Genomic DNA, 20,717 nt, shown 5'->3' on the forward strand with positions numbered 1-20,717 from the left:
GGCCTGAGGCAGTTTGTCCTAACTCTGGAAAATGGACCCAAGGATTTCTTCCTACACATATAATGAATTCTACAAAATTATTTGCTCTTTTTGGATTGTATTTATGACCTCAAGAGCAAAATTCACTGTTGAAGTGCAGACCTGCATTCCTTCCAGAATGGGTTATTCTTCATTGTGCTACATGCTCCTCCTCCTTATCCTGCAGGAAGGGGGAATGAGAGATCTGGAGCTTTTGTGTGGAGAAATCCCTGATGCTTTACTTGCTGGAATGTATTGCATATGAACATACACTATTACACATTTTGTGGTCAATTGCTAAGGAAAAAATGTATCCCAAAGCAAGGGAGCAGTACAAGTTCTCTTATATCACTCTAGCCTTGTGCTCATGAAGTGTGTTGGGGATTTCTTAAGTGTAGTACATCTTTTTTAATTATGAAGCATGAACTGAGACTGCACTGGGGTGGGTATCCTGATGGGAGCTTGGTGTCATTCTCAGGTTTTACATGCCATTCTGCACCCTGCATTTTTTCAGGTACCCTTGCAAAAATGTGACCATTCAAATAAAGCACAGAACAAGTTCTTTGCCCTTTGAATGCAGTAGGTCTGTGAGCATGTGTGTGCATGTACATGCCTACCTCATTTACCAAAGAGAAACAATTAATAGTGACCTTGGCAATTTGGGCGAGGTGGTTTTTTTTTCCTTTTAACATAATGCAGCAGATTTCAGTAAGAGTTAAACTCAAGGTGGGAACTGACACATACTGCTCATAATTTTGTTTCAACTTTGCAGGCAAGGTTATTGATAGATAAATAATTTCTAGTGAGGTGAAAGTGGTAGGTAGAACTCACAGAAAGTCTTGATTTGGGGGTTTTTCTTTACTTTTGAATGAGGCTAATCTCAGTGCTTGGCAGGGCCAGATCCAGGCACAGGCAAAGGAGGCAGCAATAGCGATGGCAGAATGGGCTCTGGCAAGGCCCTGGAAACCAGCCTGGCAGCTGCTGCTGCCAGCAAAGGGGATGAGAATGTAGGAAACAGCAGCCACTTCAGCAAAAATGGGTCATGTGAGCCTTGGCTGGATCCCGTTCGCTTTTCTGTGGGAGGAAAGGCCAGCTCTGTGTGTGATGTGTGCACTGCATCCTCAGGCAGCACAGGGTGCTTTGCTCATGCTCATAAGAAACCTTGGGCCAGCTCTGGTGGTTGTCTTCCAAATAGAATGCATTCAATTATTCATTAGCCACTTCACAAATCAACCAGGTACTACTTTAAAAACAGCTATCAGGGAAAGCTATTGATGAGCAGTGGCACACACCCATGGATATTTACAGACAGACAAAAACTTAGATCCACATGAAATGAAATATGAAAAATGAGCAGAACAAGTGAGGAGAAACTCATCTATTCCAGCAGAGCAGCAAGGTGTGGGCTCTTCCATGGTGTGCAGACAGAAGTGGAAGATGAGAAATGCAGGGGAGTGCTCCAGATGTCAGAGCTGTGCAGAATGCTCTTGGGCTGTTGTGGGCCTTTGTGAAGGGACCTAGAAGCAGCCTGTTCTGAACTGGTGCAGGAAATGAGGGCTAGAGAGTAAGTCTGTGGGGTAGAGAATTGGTCTATGAATAATCAGCTGTTAATAAGTGTTACTTTTACTTTTCCACGATTCTATCCAGAAGAAATTGTAATCATGTCTCCAATTGTTGCTGAGTCCAATGAGTAACTTTCTCCAGTGGCACACTTCCAACCATTCTTGTCTTCTGAGCTTTCTGAGATGCAGTACTCTTCCCTTGCCCAGGAGTGTCATTTCTTTTGTGGCCACTAAACTGGATTTCCACGTAGGAGTCTAGACTGTAGATTCTCCCAAATATTTATTTTATTATATCCCAAAGTATTTATTTTATCTAAATAAATGCAATAGAGGCTTACTTACCCCATATTAGGTGCAGCCACCTCTGTGAGACGAATACTGATGGACTTAGCAGGAATGCTGCCACACCAGGGACAAAAATGAATTTCCCCTCACTATTGCTCTCTGAGGAATGATACTGAAGGGCCACAATGTACAGCACTCAGTGTCTGGGGATAACCCATCCATGCAGTTAAATGTCAATTGGTCTACATGTTACAATACTCAAAAACCCCCTGCTTTGTTAAATGTATTTTTCACAGAGCTTCAGTAACTATTGGCACCTTTAGATCCCTTTAGTACTTGTCAGGATTTCTTTGCATTGCCTCCTCCTACCACTCTGACAAAGCTCTGTGTGTCAGATTGTTTTTCTAGGCCCTGATTCAGCAGCCAGCATCAGGATTGAATGTCTCAGCAGTAGCAGCATATTCAGAGTTGTGACTGTGGCAACAGTGAAAATGAAAAACTGGTTAGGTCTGTGGTGGTGTCCATTTTCTTGGAGGAAAAACAGTCCAATGGGCAAGGATCAGTTTTCTGAAGGAGCCCATCACCTAAACAGGCCAGTAGAACCCTGCTGCAATTTTGAAATAGCTCAAGTCCTGCCAGTCTGTGTCCTATCAGTGAAAAAAAGCTATTTTTTAACTGATGGATCCTGTACCTCTTGAAGCTGGTGGCACAAGTCCTGCTGGGATCTGTGGGGCAGGATCAGGCATTGCCTCAGCTTGCTGGTGAGTGCTGGCACTGTGGCTGTTCTGACAGGGGCAGAGCACACAGGGAGGTGATGAGGCACAGCCCTGTCCTATGGCCAACAGGCACTGCTGGTGTTGCTGAGCTAAGGCCATAAGATGAGGCAGTATCTGAACCCTGGCCTGCCAGACATCAGCTCTCTCCCTGTGCAAGCATTTAGGGAATCCTAAACACGGCTGGCATGGTGCTGAGGCAACAGCTACATCCAGGGTGAGTTGTCCTGTTTTATCAGGTGCTTTTTAGAGAGCTGGGGGCTGTAACCTTCGTGACACAGTGAGCTGGGCTCTTTCCTTCCAGTGCTCCTGAGGTTGCCAGGATAACCTCATAGTTAGGCAGTTGCACTACTAGACACAACTACTAAGTGTGAGCATCCTGCCTTAGGAATAATTTTGGCATTCCTTCAATAATACATAACAGTGCCAATTAGAGATAGCACACAAATTAGAAACACAGCTGGCATAGAAATGTTTTGTATCCCTTAAGTGTTTAATTAAATTGTATCCTAATAGAGATTTACTCTAGCAGTTATGGTTTATAGCAGAATTTTACGTAGTATTACTTTATGTTCATAGAATTAGAATTGTTAAAGTATTTCTTAACCACCTAGGGAGGAAGAAGTATCTGTCCTGCAGCAACAGAACAGGCTCTGTAGCTGTGCCAGCCTTTGCCCTCAGAAGCTGGCATGCAAGCTTTGCAGATATCTCAAGCTTTCCTTAGCAAACAGGACTGGAACTTCTTCTGTAACATGAATGTTTGAGGGTAGGAAGGAAGTAGAAAGGAAAAAAACCCCATTTTCCCTAAGTCTCTTGTTTGACAAGAGACTTAAGTAATGAGTTAGGAAAAATGTGAGAGATTTTTTTCTGCTTCTTCCCTGCCTAAACAGAACACTTTGCTCATTGTTGACTGCAACCCAGGGGTAACAGATGAGAAAAGAGTTTATATCTACACTTCATCTACAGGTTTAGCAACCTGGAATCCATTTTGTAAATGCTCTGATACTCTTAGCTTGCACAGTCTTGCTCTGTTAATGCAGTTTTGTGCACCTCTGTTACTCACACCCAGGGAGGAGGAGGAGGGGAAGGCTGTGCAGTGCTGCAGCCACAATGTGGAGTCATCTGTGCCCCAAAGGGACAGCAGCTCCTTTGCCTAGGACAGAGTAACTGGGATGTCCCTCACAGCCTGGGAGCTGGACATGTTAGGGCTGCATCTCTGGAAAATGCTTGCAATGGTTCTATCTCCCTCCTGTGAGGCAGATACTGGCCCCATGTAGGATTGGCCAAGGGAGGTCCCCAGGAGACAGAAGTTGGTACCTGCTTTAGCACTTTGAGAGTAACTGCATGAGCAAGCTGATGGGGCTTGCCTTGAGAGCTCAGTCTCTCCAAGTAATAGAGCCTGTTAGCTCTAAGTAGGAGCAGCCTTTTTCTGTTAAGATTTACAATATAGAATCATCTTACACTGGATGTTCACCCTTGTTTTCCTTTCTTTTTATGCTTTGTACTTTGGTAAGGCAGATTTCCATTTGCTTAGCTGAAAAGTCTCCAAAGCTGGGCTTGCAATCTGTTGTGAGCTAAAAAGAGCAACCAAGGTCTTGCATTACCAAGTGCTTTTGTGCTGGGGCACTGCAGGGTACAGGGAAGATGATTACAGGTGCTGAGGTAATGCCACCCTCAGACAGGGGCATATGCACAGCTCTTAAGTGAGTGTTTCAAGGGGTGTCAGAAAATTAACAGTGACATGCAGCAAGGGGTCAATCCAGGGTGCAGCCTGCTGGTGGCTGGGCTCACTATTGCTGTCCTGTTTGTGAGATGGGTGGTGTGTCCTCAATCCAGCCATCTCCAATGCTGATTGCTTCATCCAACCCACCCAGGATCCATCAGGCCCTCACTGGGACTCACTTTTCACTTATCTGAGAAAGCCATAAGTCAGATTTCCAGCTAAACCCAGATGGGGAAAAAATGCTTCTTCCAGTGAAAAAGGGGAAATGAGGGTGAAATGGAAATGCCATAGTGACTAAGTGCTTGAACAGAATGAAGGTGCTTCTGTGTACATGAAGGACTAATGTTAGTGGGGAAATTGAATTTCAAGATAGCAAAGTTGTATTGCACCAGAATTAAAGGAAACTGAGGTGGTGAACGTAAATTGTTTAGTCATGATCAATAAATCTTTAATTTCACCCCAAAGTTTAATTTCAGCTCAGGTCTGTGATGTTCCATGGTAGTAACTGGTTTCTTACTTCAATTTAAGGAAAAGACTCACCCTGTAATCCTTGTCATTTTAGGGGTAAAGAAAAGGTTTTGGCAGGGCTGGAATCTGCAGTTACCAGAGCCCCATCCATGCAGACACACAGCTGAGCCCTTAAGTCTCAAAGGCTATGCTGCTCAGATAGCAAGGAGGGCAGGGCCTAGGGGCTGAAGATTTGGTGGCTTTCTGCACACCCTGATCAGTGGCTGGAATTGACAGCTGCTTGTGAGGGATGTTTTGGTGTCTTTTCACAAAGTACCGATGTTCACATTGCAATACTCAGATGGAGGAGCTTGGGTGTGGTGTGTCCTGACTGAAAGCTGGGGAAGGGGTTGGAGGGAGCTGGCTGTTTGACCAGATGGAGCTGGGGAAGTGATGTGTGCCTGAAATCTCTACATGTTTTGCTGTATATTTTAGTGAGAACTGAACAGCCAAGGGGCTGAATTCAGGAAGGTGTGGAATTGCCTGTGTAGATGGACTTAAGGAATGCAGAACTGTAAAAGCACCTGAGCTGTAAGTGCAAGTGCCATAATTCAGCTGCTATTTAAAATCTCATTTCAAGAGACCCTGCTGAGTGTTTATTCCCATCACTGAGTGCGTAAGTACATTTTCAACTCTGTCACTGCACACTGAGGTCTGCTTTGCTTTCCCTTCCTGAGAACAACTGTAAGCACTTTTCACTGAGCTGCCTTGCTTAGGTCTTATTGAGGGACACAGCAGAAATCCCAAGCAGCTCAGAGCCCACCAGGTGTGCAAACCTCTCCCTGTGCCAGCCAGCTTGTCCCACTGTAAGGGAGAGCTCCAGAGTTTTAGCACAGGCACAGCCCAGCCCATCACAAGATGTTTCCCAGTTGCATGAGACTGGTGCTGTGCAGGAGCACTGAGTGCTGGGAAAACAGCTATAAACTGGTTACAGTTGGAAACAGCAAATATATGAGACAAGGAGTGGGGGGAGAAAAGGGAGAGCATAACATTAGATTTTCTATGCATTTTTGACTGTGTAAGGAGTCAGTTACAACTTTATAGTTTTGCAAGGAAATTTGTGCTGCTTCAGAAAACTTGGCCACAGGGCAACAGGGTCTACCAATCTCACAACTCAAAATCCCTTTTTGGCTCTTGGACAGGTTTTGCAGATGTTTCTTGTGTGCTAAGACACTGCTTCTGCTAAGCAATTCAAGGAGGGAATAGTATCCTCCTGCCCAATATACAACCCTTCCAAAGAGGGGAGCTATGCTCATCACCACTTCTGGGGTTTTTCATGTCGAATGTTTGAGGGAAAATAATCCCAAACAAAATCCACGAGGTAAGGTGCATTTTGGTTGTACTCAGTATTTGAAATCATGTTAACAGTGAACAGCTCTAAGTTTTTATGGGGACTTTAATATTAGAATGCCAAGTACATTGTGCTACTGGAGCCCTGTTCAACACCTCAAGCAAAGGTGTGTACTGGGGAGTGTTTGCCCAGGAGGAGGGAGCCATTATTTCAGGGAGCATGGCCAGTTCTGTGCTTCTGCAGCAGCTGGTCTGCTTTCCCTATGATAACTCAGGTTATTCACATCATCAAGTAGTAGAAAGCTGGGATTTTTATCTGCATTTCTGTAGCTGATTTGTCAAAAGATGTTACAATTAAGCTCACACACATCAGTGCTTTTGAGAAAGTTATGCCCCATTATTGATAAAGTCAAGGATTGACTTAAAGTGAGGGAGTTGAAAAATCATATAGTGTACATCTTTATTTCCCTCACTTTTAAATGAGATATTCAAGACACAGCAGTGAGATCTTACCATCTCACCTTTTGGCAGATTTGGGATGCATTGATTGCTTTATATTTTCTTATTCTATTTATTGGTTTATAGAATTTCCAGTTCTTGGTTTGCTTTGTGAATGTTGCTAAAATCAGGAGGTTCAGTAAAGCACCTAGAGACAAACAGATGTGATCATGGGCCTGAATCATTTTAGGGACTCCAAGTAAACTCATTACATCTTTACTGTTTCACTGACAAAACTTACGTAAAACATTGACTGGCTATGATCTTAAATTTTCTTTTGAATTTGTTACATGCCCTGATAGCCTGCAGAAAATTAAAGCATCTGGAGAAAAAAAAAATCTCTTCTCTTTTACTCTGAATTTGCAAAAATGGAAACCAACAGCTGTTTCAGAGGCAAAAATGAATAAAAAGCATGTAGCAGGTGGTACCATGCATGTACATCTAATTGCAATCTAACAATCTGCAAGCCAGCTACCAAATAGTGAGGGGTGAGATCATGATTTGGGCAGAGAAAGGGAGCAAAGACAATGGGAAAGCAAGAGAATCAGTTTTGGCTCAGGAAATTGGTATCTTTATAGAGGAGAGAAATGAGTGTAACTAAGAGCAGTGAGTTGTGATATCCTTTTGTTTTTGAAATGTTGGGCTCTTGACTCATCACTGGCTAGAGAAACTGGCTACAGATGCCAAAAATTGTGGGGAAGTGATGGCATGTCTGGTTCATGGCTCAGTATAAGTAACCCTGATGGGTTTGTCAGGTGAGGAGCAGTTCATGGCTCTGAGGATCACACAGAGCAGTGGTGGGGCTGCTCCTGGGCCTCCTCTCACATAAAGTGTGTGTCTGCTCACACCTGTGCTGGGGAGGAGCAGATTGTGAACAGCCCTTCTCAGCTCCTCATAAAGGAGCTTCCTTAAAGCACTGGGTTTTGTGGTGTGGGTCCTGAGTGCTCCATAAAGTCATGTTCAGGATGGATAGAATGGGGTAACTGCAGTCCCAATTGCCAGGCTGGGTCAGAGGCAGTGTGGTGAGTACTGGGATAGAAGGATTAGTGTGGGTAACTCTGCAGTCCCAATTGCCAGGCTGGGTCAGAGGCAGTGTGGTGAGTACTGGGATAGAAGGATTAGTGTGGGTAACTCTGCAGGGTCAGAGGCAGTGTGCTGAGTATTTGGATAGAAGGATTAATGTGAGTAACTCTGCAGGGTCAGAGGCAGTGTGCTGAGTATTTGGATAGAAGGAATAATATGGGTAACTCTGCTAGGTCAGAGGCAGTGTGGTGAGTATTTGGGTGGAAGGATTAGTGTGGGTAACTCTGCAGTCCCAATTGCCAGGCTGGGTCAGAGGCAGTGTGGTGAGTACTGGGATAGAAGGAATAATGTGGGTAACTCTGCAGGGTCAGAGGCAGTGTGCTGAGTATTTGGATAGAAGGAATAATGTGAGTAACTCTGCAGGGTCAGAGGCAGTGTGGTGAGTATTTGGGTGGAAGGATTAGTGTGGGTAACCCTGCAGGGTCAGAGGTGGTGTGCTGAGTATTTGGGTGGAAGGATTAACGTGGGTAACTCTGCAGGGTCAGAGGCAGTGTGGTGAGTATTTGCGTGGAAGGAATAATGTGGGTAACTCTGCAGGGTCAGAGGCAGTGTGCTGAGTACTGGGATAGAAGGATTAGTGTGGGTAACTCTGCAGGGTCAGAGGCAGTGTGCTGAGTATTTGGGTGGAAGGATTAGTGTGGGTAACTCTGCACTCCCAATTGCCAGGCTGGGTCAGAGGCAGTGTGGTGAGTATTTGGGTGGAAGGATTAGTGTGGGTAACTCTGCAAGGTCAGAGGCAGTGTGCTGAGTATTTGGGTGGAAGGATTAATGTGGGTAACTCTGCTGGGTCAGAGGCAGTGTGGTGTGTATTTGGGTGGAAGGATTAGTGTGGGTAACTCTGCACTCCCAATTGCCAGGCTGGGTCAGAGGCAGTGTGGTGTGTATTTGCAGGTGATTCTCTTCTCAGTTGTGCAGTGAAAGGCTGAAGTCAGCAGGATTGCCCAGAGGTGAAGCCAGCAGGACTGAGAGGAGGAAGCATGAGCCCATTCCCAGCTGCTTTCTCTCCAGAGATCTGATGGTGATTTACTTTAATGCTGTTTCTCACTGATGCCCCCACAAGGCATAGTTTGTTTGCATTTTCTGTGATCAGATCAATCTTCCCTCTTATTGTCAGCCATTCACTGATAGTAATCCTCACTTAGTTCTTTCTTTTAATGCTGTCTTATTGCACAGATAAACCATAAAGGATTTCTTTGCCTGGAGGACATGTGCTACTGACTTAAACTGATTTAGGAAATGCTTTTCCAGAATTTCACTGGCAGCACACTGAAAGCATTTTGAAAAAAATATTTAAAATTAAAGCATTCAGTACAATAGTACAAGCCCAAGAGTGCTTTTTTCCCTTGTCTGGCACTCCTTTCAGAGGGTGAAATGTGCTCCTGCATGGCACCAAGGAGATCACACCTCTGGAACCATCCTTGAAGGGTTTCTATCAAGGTAAGTGTCATAGCAGCTCCCTGCTGCCAGGGCAATACTTCAAAAATGAGAAGTCTACAAACCTGTGGCTTATTTTGCGAGTTTCCTTCAGAAAACTTAATCAAGCCCAGGGTCACCAAGGTTCCTCACAACTTCTAAGGGGCTCTGACTTAGATCTAAGCACAAGCAGAAGAGATCTGAATTAGATTCTTAGAGGAGAGCAAATTGTTGAGAGGTGAAGTTAGGCTGCTCTTGATGACTTTTAGTCTGCCTGAAAGAGGAGATCTTTGAATGGACAATGTGGGCTAAATATTTGAGGGGCTGAATGAATCACAACCTTCATTGTTTCAGGGAAGCTGCTGAGCAGTGCATTGCCAAGTATAATATTTTAATTAGTTAAGATCAGTTGTTCTTCCCAATTTCCACTGATCACAGTAAATAGCAATTAAGAGCAATCAGCACAGATTGAGGGTGCTGCTGCCATGGAGCTCAGTATCAGGAATAATCAAAACCAGAGTATTGGGCTAATTAGTGCCTGGGCCATTGGCTGGCCTGCAGTTTGCTGAGGAGTTGTGCTTAATTAAAAGCAGCAGGGACAAGTTGATGGCTTTGTGATCCTGGCCCTACAGTCTGAGAGGGCTGATGGGGCAGACCCTGCTGTGGCACAGGGTAGAGGAGCAGGGTCAGTCTGGAGGCCAGAGATGGGATTTTCTCTGTGAAGCAGCAGTTTCAGGTGTGTTTTGCCCCAGAGACACACGAGAGGGGCTGGATCCTGCCCTCAGCTGATCATCTGCATAATGAATGAGTCAGGGACTGGAAAAGACTGCTGCTCAGGAAGTGTCTAATTTATTAATGTAGGAGGAAAATACAGAACCTTCTGGATCCCCTGGCTGGTTCCACACTCAGCTCTGAGGGTGGTGCTGCCCATCATGAAGGAAGAGCTGTGTTTCCCACAAGTACAGCCTGGAAAAGGTGTCCTCCCCTCATGCCCCTCCTTTCTCTCAATGACCTGCCTATACAGCCTCTGGTAAGACTGGTGCTAGAAGAAGCATTTTCCAGAGCTTTCACTGTTTTAATTGAGACAAACTAATGGTGAAAGGTACTTGTAAGTGCCAGGAAACAGGAAAGCATCTTCTATTTTATATGCTTGGGTAGCAAAAAACCCCACAAGAGTCTTAACAGCTGAATTATTGGGTTGTGTTTGGGCTGTGTGAAGCCTCCAGTGAAACAGCACCACAAGTCAGTGCAGCCTGTTTGAAGCATTTGGGCTGGAGGAGGTTCCCATGACACAAGTGCCATGTGTTGCACAGTGCCTGCTCCAGCAGGAGCCTGCTGGCCCTGGGGATGAGAGAGGGAGCCTGAGGCAGGATTCAAACTGCAGGCAATGAAAGGATGAGGAAGCCAAGCAATAAAGGGTTGAATTTTGTCCTCCCCAGTTAAGCAAAGCTGCTCACCATGAAACAATTTTTACCAAGTGCCAGAGAATCTGTTATAGCCACATGAGCCTATTTCTGCTTTTCCAATGGGAATGTGTGTGACAGCAATAACTGCAAATTATTTTTCTTTGTACAGTAATATCTGGCCATATGTTTAAACCCTGTGTTTAGTAGCAGTGGTTAAACAGTTTTTCTCATGCCTAGTGATTCCTGAGTTGGAAGTAATTTTGTCAAGGAAAATCCTTGCAGTTCTGCCACTCTTCTTGCTTGCTGCTGTGAGCCAGTGTTGTTCTCCAAGCACTTTTAACCTAATTTGCTACACATCTCTGCTTGTAAACCATTAATAGCAGATGTTTAACATGGGAATTCTGGGGTGTGATCCACAACATGCCCCAGAGCTGCTGCTTTATCCCAGGATATAATTATACTATCCTGTGACTTTGCTTCTAATTTTCCTTTAAATGAAATTTCAGACAATCCATTTCCTCATGGTAACAAAACTGTCACTGGATGTTTTCACCTTTTCTGCTCCCAAAGACCAAAACCAGCACCTCCACAAAATCCTGAGCCTTTTCCCAAAGCTGCCTGAAGTCTGCAGGGCTATTCACACTGATTCCTGGAATCACATTCTTCTTACCACTATCAGGTTAATTAATGGATTTCTTCCCCCATCACTGATGGCCCAAGGGATTGTTGTTCTCCAAATATTTTTTGGGCATTAGGAGCTCTGAGAAAAGGGAGGTATTCACACATCATCTGTGTGAAGCTTTGCAGGGTCAGGGCCATGGCAGGCCCTGTTTTGGAAATGCAAAGTACAAGTGGAATGCTGTCTCATTTCTGAAAATAGTCCTGCAGAAACACAACCTAGGGGACAGAAAGCCCCAATCTAGAAATGTGCAAACTCTAGGAAAAGAACTGTCCTTTTGTACAGAAATGCCAAGGACAGCCTAGGGGTGAAGAGTCTAGCTTTGAGCCTTGCTTTGAAGGTTGAGCTTCAGTGTACTGAAAGCACCATCTGTTTCTTAGTGAGATGCTGCTGGTTAGTGACACTACCCTGGAATGTATTCCACTTAAAGGTAGGACTCTCATCACTGCATGTCCTACCCATCAAGGTATTGTGGCCAATTCCTGCAGTGTGCTGTGCCACCTTCAGGAGAAGAAATGTTCAACTAAATTTGACTCTTCAGAGGAAAGAATTACTCTTCAGTTATTGGTGAGTTTTCTGTTTTACTGTTTAATTTGCAATGGTCAGGCTGCCTGGAGTAGCAGGCAGCCTTCCCCAAGCTGGTTCTTGATCTGCCTCCCACTGGGACTGGGCTGGGGCCAGGGGAGGAACAGCAGAGTCCCCACACCCAGCTCCAGCACAGGATGGCTGCATGGCCTGCAGGCAGCTGCACTTGTTGGGCAGAGCTTGGAGACTCCTCCTGCAGTGCCATCTCACCCTTTGTAGCTCATGGCATGGAAAATGATGGGAAGTGATGATTGCCAACACACCTGTTTTTGAAGTGTGAAACACTCCCAGTCAAGACCCTGCATGTTTTGATGAGGTGAATTATCCTTTTGGAAATGTCCTTGGCTTGCTGCCTTGTTCCTTCTCACGTGTTCTGATGCCTTTATCTTCATCCATGCTGAACATGCAGGACACACTGCAGCCAGCCAGGAAATCCTGAGCATGGATTTCAGGAGCATTTCAGGGAGATCCTTCCTCTGTTTTTAAGGTTGCTTTGGATCTGTGCTCTTTGGAGGCTTTGTGGCTGTGACTGGACAGGAGGAAGGTTATTAAGAAGTGCTTGTTTGATAAAACCTGCCAGCAAGTGTTTTGCAGTGCATAGATGAACCCTGCCAAACTTTTGGGAGTCCCTATCACCTTTTACAAGTTTCTGCATGACTACAGGAGTATTATATGGCACACTTGTTGAGGAAATTCTCAATATTATTTGTGCAAATCATGGGGCATAACTTGACAATTGTGGTGCCTAATTTGACAACTTTATCCTTTTCTCTTGAAGGAAGATGGCAATCAGGGAAATCCTAGGAGTTACCCTTCCAAAGAATGGCTGCTGACATTGTAATACCTGGTTAAGGTGCTAGTAGGAGATAATTATCCATTTGCTGACTCATATAGTCTTCCTTTGAGCTATAAAATGATGTCTAAAATGATAAAAAAATCAATACATAGATCCATAGCTTTTCTCTAATTTGACTTCTTGAAATGGATGTAAAAAATACATTCTTTGCATGGACAAGCATAGATTTAGTTTCCTAATACACAGTCCTGGCACTGTTTTCTTCTTTTTCTCTTTAACCTTGATACAAGTGATCCTTACTGATTTTAAGATTTGTGGAGACTTTTTTATTTTGTTTCTTTTTACAAAGGCTTGTTTTTATTTGAAACCAAAAATTATTTGTAGCTTTTATTTTTCATATTTAAATTTACTTTGAGCACAAAGAAGATGGAGAGAATAATTTTTCTCTCAGTATGTGTGATTCATCTTAAAGGTGTCAATGTAACTTTTCATGGAATGAATTAATTTAGGTCACATGAGAATGACATCAAATTAGACTACATTAGGTATGAGACCAAACTTCAGAAAATATTCCTCTATTGAGGCTACCAGAATAGAGGTGGTTGCATGAAGTGTTTATTTATGCTTTTGTGTCTAAGCAGGGAATGTGAAAGGGACGTGGCTGAGGAGCAGCTGAGGACACTGTGTTTGCCTGGCTGAAGAAAGGAGGCTGAGGGATCTAATTGCTAATTGATCTAATTGCTCTCTACAGCTTCCTGATGAGGGGAGGCAGAGAGGGAGGTGCTGAACTCTGGGATCCAGTGACTGGATGTGTGGCAGTGATTCAAAGCTGGCTCAGCATGGGCTCAGAATGGATGCTAGGCAGCATTTCCTTACTAAGAGGGTAGTCAGACACTGGGTCAGGGTGATCAATGCTCCAAGCTGTCAGTGAGTTAGGAGGCATTGGGACGAGGCCCTTAATAACACAATTTTAACTTTTGAGGAACCCTGGATTGGTCTGGCAGTTGGATGATTGTTGTAGGTCCCTTTCCACTGAAATAGTCTGGTCTATAAATGATAAAGTGGTACTGTCTGATTCAATTTCTGTTTTTACTCTGAGGGAAATACTAGTGGTGATTCTCCCATTCCATTATTGGGGATGTATCCTGCTACAAGCACAGCACAGTAACTCTACAGAGCCATGGCAGAAGGGGAGCTCATGACTGCTCACACAGTACATCTCTGTGAGGTGACCTAATCACTTTGGTGGACTTTTTCCCTGAGAATCCTAAAAGGCACTTACCTGGCCTAGTGGGAGAGGCCTGCCCTGAAATGAGCTGTTTGACACTGGAATAAGTTTATCTTCAACAACAGAAGAGGGACTTGAACAAGACAGTCCAGGGGCAGTTCTGCTTTCACCAGATTGCAGAATTCTTGAAAGAAACACAGTCTGTAATACAGAGCTGTTACTGTGGGAAATGTCATGGGAATTTTTAGGTTTTCATCATGTTTAGCCCTATAATATTTAAATGAAACATCCACTAACAATGCAGTTTATACAGCAGTCCCTTGGATATGTGTTCCTTCTGTCTTGCTGCAAGGTTTGATCATGCCCAAACTGTGCACCTCTGCCACTGTCATGGCTTCAAGAATCTGAATTAAAGGCACTTGCAGAGTATTCTATGGAATGTAAATCTTTTAGAGGAAATACAATTTCCATTCTTTGTGTCTGCATCTGTGTGACTTGGCTGTGACCTCATGGCTGGCCTCAGTGAGCATGTGTCCTGCAACAAAGTTTTCTTCCTGACTGGACACCCTTTAGCTCTCCTGGTTAAATTGATTCCCTGGAGGAGGATCAGACACTTTGGTGCTCCACAATGGTGGCCATGCACAGGGGTACCAGCAACCTCCTTTTGAGTACCTGAGCCCTTTTCCCCTTTGAAGGTTAAGATTAATCACTGAAAGGCAGCAGTTTGCCAAGCCTTGGCTGAGAGTCACATGTGCCTTCAAAGTTGGAGCTGTGTAACACAACTCAGAAATCCCTGCTCTTTTTTCCCAGAAGCAAGCAGTCATTCTGCCTATTGTATTAAAAAAAAAAAAATTAAATAATCCCACATTCTTTTATCTTCCTCCCTTAAACGAGTTCCAGTCTTCTTTAGGATCCTTTCCACCAGCACACCTAAACTGCCCAGGCTGTCTAGTAAACCCTCTGGTCCTGGGAAATCTGCTCACTTTGCTGTTGAATTTTTACTGGTTATCCTGGTTATCTTTTATCCTGGTTATCTATCTGTAGAAACTTGCCTTTTTGAGAAACTGGCTGAGTGGAATTAGGAACAGCATACCTTTCTTGGATTTTTGCATGGCAATTCTCAGCTTCTCATAACAGGACAATGTAATATGCTATCAAGAATGAAGTTTTCAGTTCATACTTTTAGATTTTTACAGTTCACGCTGCTGTGACACAAGGCACTTGAGATACTTGGCATAAAGTCCCCAAGTGCCTGAAGGGCCCTGCAGCTCCTGAGCTCTTGCTGCCAGCACTTGGGCACCTGTTCATTCATTTGTTCATTTAAAGGAGCATGGGCATTTCTTGTAAAGCAATGCATGACATTGTCTTTGCTGATGAGATAAAATATAAGCTACTCTGTGATACAAGAAAAGAAAGGTCAAGTTGTCAGATTAGTTTTGCTGAACCTCTGTTACTACTTTGTGTTACTGTGAGAGTAATGCAGAATAATTTGGCCATTGATTTAGGCCAGAAATGGTGAGCAGTCTGCTAATAGATATATTTGACATTAGTCAAAGTGACAGGAAGGAATTAATGCACTATACAATGTGCTGTGTTTATTCCTGATACCAATCTCTAACAAAAAACTGTATGTAAGTGCCTCTCAGCTGATTGAAGTCTTCTTTCAAGAAGCTACAGCTGAGTTACTGCTGCATTCTTTAGGAAAATAAAGCTGAACTGGGTTCTCTATTCTCACGAAAGCTTGTGGAAATGTTGAATATTTTATGTAACATAATGCACAGTCATCGCTGCTGCTTTAAGAATGGTGAGATGTTATGTGCTATCTCTTCCAGGGCTGGCATTCACATCTCCCCCTTTCACAGCAGAGCCAGAGGTTTTTTGCTTTTTCCCTTTCCAGTCATTTTCCCCTCCCCTGGTGCACATTCTCCAAGGGCCGCCAGCTGCTGCAGCTCTCCCTCTCTATGCCCTGTAAAGCACGGGGAGGGTTCTCCTTGCAGTTCCAGACCCTTGGAGCGGTCAGCTCGAAGCCGGGTTTGTACTCGGATGTTTTACCCCGCACCTCCCCGGGCTCCCGCAGGGACGGAGGCGCGGCCGGACCTTTCCTGAGCCGCTGTGCCAGGGAAGTCCGAACGGCACGAGAGGAGATCAATCATAGCACAACACACCAAGGAAAACTCCCGAGCTCCTCCTGTGTTGGTAGGAAATTCCATTTTTTACAGCCCCTGCCCAGATCCCAGGCTTTCACCTGTTGTTGGTACAGGGGTTGTAATAAAGGCTTTCTACGAATTATATCCGCTTTAAAAGTGGATTATTGTAGGCATATTTTTTTAACAACAGGAAGTCCTCTTGGCAGCATATTTTAATTATGCTCTGAAGCTAATCAAGGAAAGAATCTGTTCTGAACACAGGAAGTTATATGTACACATTTGAGTGCCTATTTCCATGGGGCAGGTTCAAGTGCTCAAGTGTTGCTGAACTCCCAGCACGTGAGCAATCTGTTGAATGTCTATAACGTGCAGGCTTTCATAGGAAGGGGAGGATCCGTCACCCCATGTAAGGCACCTGCTTCCTCTCTGCAGTCACTGGAGGGAGACAGGCAACTGTGATCATGAGACTGATCACCTCTGGAGAAGCCCCAACTTTATCCCTGACGGTGAAGAGACTCAGGAGAAATCACGTACCTACAAATGTAGATACTTTATTTCATCACTGCCTCATGCCAGCTGTGAACTTAGTGCATCTGAGGCTGGTTGCCATGATTGCTGTATGTGAACAACCTCTGTGATCTGTTACTGAAGGCAGTAAGGTTTCCACTAAAAAGTGCCATTTCCTTAATTTTTCTCCATGTTTAATTTTTTTTTTTTTTTTTTTTTTTTTTTTTTTTTTTTTTTTTTTTTTTTTGTTTTTTTTGTATCAAAGGCAGAGGTGCATAGCACGTAAAACAAGCCCACTTACTCTTTGGAAACTACATGGTGTGTAATGCATGATTCATGGTATGGTGGTATGGTATTGCCTGGTCTGAATGGATAACAGCTGTAAGGTGCACACTCTGCTTCCTAAAGGAGAGCATCCCAGCATCTCCAGGAATTTCTCTTACTGCTCTGCTGTAGTCTCACTGGCTGGAGAAAGCACTAACCCTCTCCAGAAGCCTCTAAATTGGATTGGAGATTATTTGAAGCACACCCACATCAAGTAAGTTCATCTAAGTAAACTACACGAGCTCCTACAACTGAAACCTCACTGGGATGTTTGGGGTGTCCTGAACCTTTTTACAAAGCGGCAGAAGGAATTTTCTCAGATTTTAATCACCCGGAGATTGTTATGCTAATGAAGCCTAACTGGTATAAAAAAAGCCAGGAGAGAAGCAGGGTTTACACCCAGAACACGTGTGTCCCCAGCTAAATCTTTCAGCAGGTTCAAAATGTTCCCTGCCCCTGTTGCCCACGGGATTTATTTTCCCTGAGCACATGTCATCTATTTCAAGCACTCAGTAAACAGGCACCTCAGCTCTTCAGCGAAGAGGGAGGAAGAATATTATTTGTCTACTATCCCTGTGTTATAGGCTTCAGATGAGTATTTAGCCAACCAGTTTGGCAGGCCTTCCTGGCTTTGCATTAGAGATTCCTGCTTGCAGAATAATTAGAGTTTGCAGAGGTCCGTCGGGCCCTGCTGCGCTGGTGAGGGAGTTCATGGATCCCCCCTGGCATTGAGCAGGGTCTGTTGAGCATCACGGGGGCCTGGGTTTTTGATGTGCTGCTTTTCAAGGTGATTTGCCAAAGCATTTCGTGCCTTGTCTTTCCCCTCGCTGCACCTGCATTCCCGTTTCTGTCGCTGCTCAGTGTCAGCGATCAGAACGCTGTGTCAGGGTTCCGTAGTCTCGTGTTCTTTGTGAGTAACGAGGGGGCGGACACACATTCAGATGTAGAAAGGCAGCAAAGTTCTTTACAAATGAGCTCGAAAACCGCAATCCCCGCTTCCTACTGCTCTAACGCTGGAAAGCTGCCAGGATCTCCAGAAGAAAAGAATCCCCAAGGACAATGTTGCTTCTGTCCTGGGTTTGTCAGTTATCTCGGAACACCTCGGGACGCCCCCGTAAGCAGATATTAATCAAAAAGAACCTGGAGGCAGGGCAAGGGCCCGGGCCCGGGCAGCCCCGTCCCCCGCGCTCGCAGGCGAGTGCCAAGCGCTGGGAACATCCGCTGCTCTGCGGGGGCGACAGGACACGCTCGAAAAGCGCTTTCCCGTGAGAGGCCCCTGCGGCAAGTCCCTCCCCGTGCCCCGGTGCCCAGCAGGGCGCCCAGCAGGGCCGCTCTCCCTCCCGTACCCCGGCATGGGGATGGGAGGTGCGGCTGCAGCCCCCGCCCCTGCCCGCGCTGGGAGGCGCCCGGCGCGGCTACTAAAGGCAGGACCGGGACGGGCTGCGCCGTCCTGCTCGGAGCTGCTGGAAACAACGAGGCTTGAGCTTCTCAAGGTACGTCCTCTGCTGAGGGAAAAGCGCCGCAGGGATTATGCGAGAGGGACGTTTTCCTCTGGTAGTGGCTCCGTGCTGTTTTCTCTCTTTAGTGGTTTAGTTCTGCTCTTGCACCAATTGACTTCGCTGAAGGTGGTGTGCCGGGCAGGGGCTGTGTTGAACATGCCTTGAATGGCACCCTTTGTGCCTTGCTTGGGTGTAGTGCGTCTAGAAAGGATGTTCATGTACCTTTTCTTCTCTGTGTGTCTGCAGGTGGATTTCTCCTTCAAACTTTTCCCTTTTGAGGACCTCCTGCCCAGCTACAGCGATGTGGTTGTTGGAAAAGATCAGAGGGTCACATGAAAATGGAAACCTCCCCAGCTCTTCCTTCCTGGTACTGCCACAAAGCCAAAATCTGCCAGAAAAAGCTCAGCTGAGGGCTGCTGCTTTTCCAAATGTGATCACTCCTGACAGAATCCCTGAATTCTGCATTCCCCCCAGGCTGACCAGCTCTGGCCCCATTAAGGGCAGTGGCTTCCACCAGGATCACAGTTCAGTGGATGCAGCTCTTAGTTCTGATTATAGCCCCAGCTCTTGCCCACATCTCATTCAGGTGGAAAGTGTTGAAGAGGAGATCTCTGCCCTGGAGGAAGAAAGCACCAATGCAGACCCACAGTCCCAAGCAGCGCTCTCCCTGCCCCACTTTCCCAGAGCCCCCACTTCCTATGGCTTCTGCACTTTGCTGGAGAGCCCCCACACCAGGAGGAAGGAGTCCATCTTCCATGGTGATCCCCGTGGGGCTCTGCCCAGCCTGAAGCTGTCTCGATCCAGAGCTAACACCTTCAGTGGCAAAGGGAGCATGTCTAACCCCATTGCTATCAGCTTTGCCTCGGTGAGACTGCCACCCAAGCACCTGTCTCTGCACAGGCAAGGTGCCTGTGACAGTGACACTGCCTCTTCCAGTGATTCCTCTCCTTTCAGTTCTCCACTTCTCACCAGGTCACCTCCCAGACCCTGCTCCCTGATCAAAGCACAAAGTCAGGAGGGATTGCTCTGCAGAGCACTCAAAGACAAGAGCAAACACAGTATGCCCAGGAACAATTCTCTCTCTACAGAGGAGAGCAGCTCCACTGATAACAGCCCCAGTGCCATCAGGAGAGCCTCCGAAGGGCTGCTTGGCATCCGGAGCTTTAGCACCTCCTGTTCTCCCTTGTTCCCGGTGGACCTGAGCTGCAGTCGGGAGAGGCTGGTGGGGGAGAGTGCTGTGGCCATGGACAAGGGAGGCGTGTTGAGGCTCTCAGCTGAGTACTGCTCCGAGAACGAGAGGCTGCGCATCCGCCTCATCAGTGCAGAGGGTTTGTATGACGATTCTGTAGAGCCCAAAAGCATCAACTGCTCTATCTCCTTCTCCCTGGTGCCAGGGAAAACACAGAAGCAGAGAAGCACAGTTATAAAGAGAAGCAGAAATCCCATCTTCAATGAGGACTTCTTTTTTGATGGCATTGCAGAAGAAGAGCTGTACAGCCTCTCTGTCAGGATGAAAGCAACAAATAAAGGGTGCAGTATGAAAAGGGATTATACCTTAGGAGAACGGGAGCTGTCTTTAATGAGTATGTTGGCAGTGTAGTGCTTCGAATATTCAAACAAATTGTCATCTGAAAGTTTTCTACTAAATAAAGTTTTAGGTTGACTTTTATGTTGTTGGGGTTTTTTTTTTAGGAATACTTAAAAGCACTGCCTTGCTTGGTGTCATGCTCTTGTGCCTTGTTTTGCTGCTTAACACTTCCAACTGAGATATTGACAGGACAGGGGAGAAAGGCTAGTTTGCCTTTAGGATAAAGGATTAGGCTGTTACCAAGTCAAGGCTGCTATTTATGGCTTTCAGGCCATAAATTTCAGGTGGAAGTGTTTTTCCCTCTACCTGGTCCCTGAGTGGGTAACAGTCTGTGCACACAGTACACCCTGCACTCTATTGCAGCTCCTTGGTACAACATCAGCTCAATGGACCATTCTGACAGCACTCAGATTTGCACAAATGAATGTTTTAATGAGCCCTGTGTTTGGAGGGAGAATGAGGTGGATTTTACACCTTTTCCAACAGGTGGATTTGGGTTCCCAAAGCCGGTGTAAGTTGGTGTTGAGGATAACAAGACCAGCTCCTGAGCAGCAGCTGAAAGCCCCTGGAGGCAGGGCTCTCTTTACACAGCCCTGCAGTATCAGCACCAACAGCCTGCTGAGGTTGCAGCACGGTCAGCGTCTTGTACCCTTTCCATGGCCGGTTTCACAGCCCACAGAGCCAAGTTGCCAGGTAATTTCGTTTTGATCAGGAATGTTCCTGAGAGCTACAGCCCTCAGCAATTCAGCTATTGAATCCTTTCTGGAGCTGAAACAGATAAGATATCAGTGCAGCAAGGACAAAGG

The 20,717-nt window shown here is 45.6% G+C and overlaps 1 protein-coding gene across 1 annotated transcript; it reads left to right on the top strand.

Moving 5' to 3' along the window:
- The first annotated feature begins 17,795 nt into the window (after nt 1–17,795).
- LOC129126468 (C2 calcium-dependent domain-containing protein 4C-like) lies at nt 17,796–19,992 on the top strand. The gene is made up of 2 exons (XM_077185607.1): nt 17,796–18,317; nt 18,570–19,992. Exon 2 carries the CDS (start codon nt 18,625–18,627, stop codon nt 19,921–19,923), a length of 1,299 nt encoding a protein of 432 aa, XP_077041722.1. The 5' UTR covers nt 17,796–18,317; nt 18,570–18,624; the 3' UTR covers nt 19,924–19,992.
- The last annotated feature ends 725 nt before the right edge of the window (nt 19,993–20,717 follow it).

The sequence above is a fragment of the Agelaius phoeniceus genome, chromosome 13 (assembly GCF_051311805.1).
Source record: "Agelaius phoeniceus isolate bAgePho1 chromosome 13, bAgePho1.hap1, whole genome shotgun sequence".
NCBI lineage: Eukaryota > Metazoa > Chordata > Aves > Passeriformes > Icteridae > Agelaius > Agelaius phoeniceus.